The 6,766-nt window shown below is 41.3% G+C and overlaps 1 protein-coding gene across 1 annotated transcript; it reads right to left on the bottom strand.

The window, feature by feature from the left end:
- Positions 1–1,740: 1,740 nt before the first annotated feature.
- Positions 1,741–5,854, bottom strand: LOC121706201. Its single transcript, XM_042087721.1, has 5 exons — positions 5,773–5,854; positions 5,309–5,481; positions 4,747–4,851; positions 4,393–4,527; positions 1,741–2,729 (listed from the first exon to the last, which is right to left on the bottom strand). The coding sequence occupies exons 1-5, from the start codon at positions 5,801–5,803 to the stop codon at positions 2,553–2,555; spliced, it is 621 nt and encodes a 206-aa protein (XP_041943655.1). The 5' UTR covers positions 5,804–5,854; the 3' UTR covers positions 1,741–2,552.
- Positions 5,855–6,766: the final 912 nt, after the last annotated feature.

Below are 6,766 nucleotides of genomic sequence, written 5' to 3' on the forward strand. Positions count from 1 at the left end.
CATCCTGAGCCATGTAAAAGTTACTATTTATTATTTGGGTAATTATATTATTAATTGGGTAGACATGCTGCTGTATGTCAATCACATAATATTATCAATAGGCACTTTCAACTCTTCCAGGTTGTGTTTATAATTCTATGTGAATACTGGGTGGTTTATATGATTCTTGCTATGAGAATGAAATGTGGCGAGACTTGGTCCTGTCAGAGGGTATCCAGACGCTGTGTTCCATCCTGTCAGATGCTGTGTTCCGTCATGTCAGAGGGTATCCAGACGCTGTGTTCCGTCCTGTCAGAGGGTATCCAGACGCTGTGTCCCGTCCTGTCAGAGGGTATCCAGACGCTGTGTTCTGTGTTCCGTCCTGTCGGGTGTATCCAGACACTGTGTTCTGTGTTCTGTCCTGTCGGGTGTGTCCAGACGCTGTGTTCCGTCCTGTCAGGTGTATCCAGCTGTGTTCCACCCCAATCTCATCACCGTCTCAGGCCTCAATCCAATATCTTGACATCCTGTGTCACTCTTATTGAGTGTCTTGTGAGATAAGACTAAGACCATGAATACAAGCAGCTTTTCTGTGCTACTGGAGCCAGATCTGTTACATGGGAGGCATGGATTGACTGTTAAAAGCATAGGCAGTTTGGCATCATAACTTCCTGTTAACCAATACGAGGCCAAAATAGGCCAGAATGAGAAGTGTCGTATGTTTGCATTTGCAGCAAGATTCTGACACATAAGGACAAGAGTATACTCACATGCAATGAGAGTATTAGTAAACAACATGTTGATCAGGACCGCCCACAACCATCCCATACAGGGATAATGCACCTCCATGTTTTGCTTCACTTTCAGAATAAGCTGACTGTCCACGCTTTCTCCAGGTATGGCATCTACTGTACCCCGGCTATGAGCCTGGGAGTGGCCAGGAACCATCCATCTGAGCAAAGGTGGACATCCCCAGGTCAGAAAAGTCCTGCCAAATATTTGTTTAAACTATTTATTAAACCAGCTGATCCTAATTAGTTCAACTGCAGGACTTTCACTCCTCTGCATCTGTAATGGTGAGAATGCGCTGTGAATTCAGTTCAAATTGCCCACTGACTACATATGCTTACACTATCACTGAGGAAAAGAAAAAACAATGTCTGAAATGGTGATGGTAATGTGTGAACATGTCAGATACCACAACCATGAAAGTTAACTTATCATAGCTTGCCACAAATACAGACAACTTCTTTGTAATAAACAGTCTTTATTTTTATTTATTTTTCAGGTTTCATAAATAATACAATATTCCCTCTTCTATAATATAAAACATTTAAACAATGATGTATAAAAATAAATAAGTAACATACCTTCTACAGTGACAGAGAAATATACTATAAATCTTTTCCCAGTTATTTTCCTTTAGAAAGTTAATCTTACACGGCAAAATTACAGTTAACACAAGTCGGTCGTAGGCCTACAGTACATAGCACATAATATTAGCATTACTGCCATTCTAAAGGCCCATTCACACCAAGAACGATAACTAATATGAATGACTATGTTCACACATAAACTATAACGATAACGACATAAAGAACGATATCGTTGGGGATCACTTTCAGAGCGATTTTCAGAACGATAAAAAGCTAATAGCCAATCAGAACTCATCAAATTTTAACTCGCATTCATTAACACAAGGAGAGACTTTGTTTATCGTTGTTCAGTGTGAACGTTTTTATCGTTATCGTTATAGTTATCGTTATCGTTATCGTTCTTGGTGTGAATGGGCCTTAAGACAACAAAGACAATACTAAGAATGTACTCGTACTTAACCCTTCAGCCGATACCGTCACAATGTTGGAAAATGAACGTTCTAAAGAATATCTGAGTTCACTGAATTCAACACAACATTTTAGAACTTCACATTGTTGCGGAACAGAATGTTTTGATAGAATGTTCAAAAGTCCCCTGTCAACATTTTATGGTTATGGATTTAGCAGACGCCTTTGTCCAAAGCGATAAGACTGCAAGTTAAGTTTGTCCAGTTCTATACCACTTGCTGTGCTTGTAAACATTACAGAACAATATCAACATGATACAAAACAATAACTTACATTTTAGTTGTGGGCGTGTTATATAAAAATACTGTAAAATGTTACTATAAAAATATGTTATTAAATAAATATGTGTACAGAAAATATGTTATTAAATAAATAAATATGTACATAAAATATAATAATTTAATCATTAAATAGAATAAATACAAAATAAAATCACACTCTTAAGACAAATGCGTGGAAAACAACACAACTCGCACATCTCTATGACCAGATAGGGACAACACAGTTGTCACAGTTGTGTTGTTTCCAACACATTGCTTTTGTTATTCGTTTCAAGAGTGTACACAGTATGTGTTGAAAATAACCCAATTTGCGTTGAAAACAACAAAACTTGTGCTGTTTTTAAACACATCTCTATGTCCAGATAGGGACAACACAGTTTGTGTTGTTTCCGACACATGTACTTTAAGGGTGCCAGTGTCTTCCGCTTTCCTTTGTTGACCTTTCACCTTAGGGGTCATTGGACAGTAGGCTGCGGAAGAAGCGGAACACTTCCTGTCCGAAGCGCTGTAGCTGCAGCAGGGTGACGTGGGTGGACACCTGGACGTCGTATTCGTCTTTGAGCTGAGAGGAGATGTCAGGCAGTGTGGGTTCTGGAGGCGGGGAGGTATTAACATGCTTCAGCACCTGAGGGGAGAGACAGCACTGTTAGCATGTGGCTAGGAGCGCTTCTGAGGGGAGAGACAGCACTGTTAGCATGTGGCTAGGAGCGCTTCTGAGGGGAGAGACAGCACTGTTAGCATGTGGCTAGGAGCGCTTCTGAGGGGAGAGACGGCACTGTTAGCATGTGGCTAGGAGCGCTTCTGAGGGGAGAGACAGCACTGTTAGCATGTGGCTAGGAGCGCTTCTGAGGGGAGAGACCGCACTGTTAGCATGTGGCTAGGAGCGCTTCTGAGGGGAGAGACGGCACTGTTAGCCACGGAGCGCTTCTGAGGGGAGAGACAGCACTGTTAGCGTGTGGCTAGGAACGCTTCTGAGGGGAGAGACAGCACTGTTAGCGTGTGGCTAGGAGCGCTTCAGCTCTTGGCTTTGATTGGTGATCTGAAATCCAACAAATTGTTTTCCTCCTCCCATCTCTGTCTCAATACTTGTCAATCAATAATTGATATTTCCCTTTTTCTCTCTATCAGATACAGCTGCACCCTCTCGATTTATCCTGCTAAATTTAGACCACGTCCTCGAGTAACTCTGCATGTCCAGACACGCTCACAAATACAAAAGCAGTCATCCATCAAATTCCCCACTCACCACACAATTGTCTGAGTACCGTGACTAAGGCTATTAATATCACACACATAGGCATCCACACACACACACACACACACACAAACACACGCATACGCACACACACACACACACACAGTGACACAAGGGATGATGTTGATCACATCACAACTGCACACACACTACCAGATGGAGTGATGGAGCTGATGAAACATCTGACCACAAGCTGACCACAGGATTACAGCAGCCCGTGTTCACCATCACCTGATTTCATTTGTCATGCAGCCACAACACAGCAGGCTAGCCAACTGGAGTTAATCACCAAAGTCTGACAAGAAAGGCCCTACTTAAAGGAGCAAAATAAAAAATGTTTCCAGGTTTATCATGATCATGTCACACCGAAATAACAATGAGAAGTGAAAATATTCCTGTTTTGATTTGTTGGATCATTGATTTTAATCCACTTAGAAATTAAAGCTACATTATTGTTCATCATTGTTGTTTCAAGGCATTTTTGTTGTGGACAGGAAGCACAACATATTTCACCTTTAAATTATTATTATTATTTATTATTGTTATTATTATTATTATGGACTGAATTATTTTATTGTATATGGATAATTCATAGAACAATTAGATGATGGATTGGTACATTTTCTAGGGTGAATAAGCCAATTGGTACACCCGGGTCCTAGTGCTGATGACTGGACCACAGGAGGATGTTTGCCATAGACTGGGTAGGGACCACAGTCCTGCCATGTTGGTGTGGACTGTGCATAACCACCGCACTACCCTGGGTCCGCAACTGAAGCACTCCGTTTGTGCAGCGTAAAAATAGTTTTAGAAGACTGGTCTAATTTTTTGGAATCTACGCGCCACTATCACATCTGGTATAGCCAGATCCACTGATTATAGCTGAAGGTAATTGTTGCAGCAGAGGCAGTGCCAATGGAGCGCTTCAGTCATGCGCCCCCTGTAAAAACCACAGCCTTCCATGGGCCCTTTGCCCATGGGGCCCTAAGTGGTCAGTCCCATGTTCACCACCATTATGATGTCCAAGCCTTACCTTGCTGATTTGGACCAGCAGCTCATCCAGGTCAGCCAAGAGCAACTTCACATCTTCTGGGCTGGACAGGGGTTCTTTGACCGTTTCCAGCACCGCTTTGTGGAGTTGTAGACCCATTAGAATCTGAGATAATGTCTTTTCCAAACACAGAGGGCCAACGTGAGATTTTCATCACACAAACGTATACTTTACTAGCATGTAACCTAGCCAACGTTTTAATAAATGTTATTCTACTGCTTGCGTTTTGATCATAAAACAGTCTAAGAGTCTGGGTACAACTTTATGCCAAAACAGTTCATGGGTTTCTGAATCACAGCTTTTCTTTTGAGGGACCAATGCACAGGAAAAACTCACCCCAGAGATATCGTTGGGTGAGAGAGTGAGAGTATGGGCTGATGGGAGGCCCAAGGAACTGGCCATGAACTCCCACCGTGAGAGGTCATCCTGCAGGGGCAGGCTCTGGAAGACAGATGCAGGAAAGCCACGATTAGTTCCACAATCTTACGCGAGGACCAGAACGCACCCTGTTGTATACTGTCTACAAAACCGATATGCCTTTTTTAAAACCCAGCCACGGTGCATGTTTGTATTGCTCGATGGTGTTTTAAGCCCCCAACGTCGACTTCAAGGCAGCACTGCGACCGTCGACCTAACCCGACGTTGGGGGCTTAAAACACCAATATTTTATTAGGATAGGTTATATGTCATTCTGATGTGTTTAAAGCGACTAGAACATGTTGTTGTTAGTTGTCAATGATGTCACATTCCCTCGGTCAGAAATGTAAAGTCTTATTGTTGTACATATGACTTACAATATCTCGTCTAATTTACACTTCTGGTGCGAAACAATAAAGCATTCTATTAACGTTATCGTGTACATCCATAGCCTACTGTTGACAGCAAGAAATCAACTTACTTCGACTTTAATGCACGACTTGTGGGTTATTGGAATTTCGTCGATGATTTTCTTTATTAAACTCCAGCAGGTTTCTACTGTGTCGTTGAGGAAGTCGTCCATGGCGCTGATCGGTGCGGTGATCGGTGCCGGTCTTGCAATCCGCGATAAGGCGCACAACACCAGCTGGACTGCTGGAGAAGCAAGTGGTACAGTGAATTAATTATACTGTCACATACGGGGACGTTCCCTCGCCACCGGTTGGATGTTGGAAAAAGGAAACCCCTCTAGCCTATCCAATCCAAAATCCACTGCTTCAAGACGCAATGAAATACTACGCAAATCTGTGCACTTTTAAAACAAAACTTTACAAATTGATTGTATTAAGTAATATGAAAAACAAACAATATAAAATGGAAGTAATATTACAGTAAACAAAGCCTTAATCCATAACATGTTAATACGCCCGCTTAAGTGTTACATACCGAGGAGGCACGTGGAGATGTTCGTTTTCATTGTGTCCTAATGAAGTGTAAAGTCTCTGCTGTAATATTGGTCCCCACGACTAGGAGTAATGATATTGGCCTCTAATGATCAGATGCTGAGGGCATTATCCTTTATAGTTTGGGAACTTCCTGCTCAACCGCCCACACGACTTCCACTCTCTTCCTTATCATCTATTAGTAATAATGATTTTAAGAGGATGACTCATTTTACCTGTAACTGCTGATTCTGCAAGCTGCCTTGCTCATGTATTTCACTGAAGTGGACTAAACCAAATAGTTTAGTAAGCAAATGAATAGTTAAGCTGACACTAAACTCATTGTTGACATTTGCTATTGTTATTGATATTATTAGCATTATCATTAATACTATTGTGCTGAATACAGGCTTTTTCAACAGTCATTTTTAACTAATATAATGTTCCTATTATGTAAGTCGCTTTGGAAAAAAACATCAGTAGAATACCATAACCATAACCAAATAAATCAAATATGTAGCCACCTTAATATGGAGAGTGTTCTCAGTACCCCTTCACACACACGCCTACATACAGTAGTAGGTCTATCAGCAAATAAAATAATATCACACTAACACACTATGTATCTCAAAATAACCTAATGTCATCTTGGAAGAGATATGTACTCTGCATGAAGTTACCTTTAATTAACTTACTTTAAATATGCCATAGAAATAAAATGAATTCACTTTGTTTATTGTAATTTGTTAACAACGAGAGCATTACCCAATGAAGAATCCTTACCCTCATTGCCATGTATACTTACACATGGTTCCTTCATCCCCAGCACAATATCATTTCCTTCACACTTTTCTTTCTTACGTTAAAACAATTCCTTTTCCCTCTCGTTCAACATGTGGCAAATAGACCGCGCATGAACGGTCCATCTGATGTCCAGAATGTTGGCTGTGCTGAAGAGAGTGAGTCTGGTCCAACGAGACTCGTGTTTTGTAAACAGG

Source organism: Alosa sapidissima, chromosome 3 (genome assembly GCF_018492685.1).
Source record: "Alosa sapidissima isolate fAloSap1 chromosome 3, fAloSap1.pri, whole genome shotgun sequence".
In the NCBI taxonomy this organism is placed as follows: domain Eukaryota; kingdom Metazoa; phylum Chordata; class Actinopteri; order Clupeiformes; family Clupeidae; genus Alosa; species Alosa sapidissima.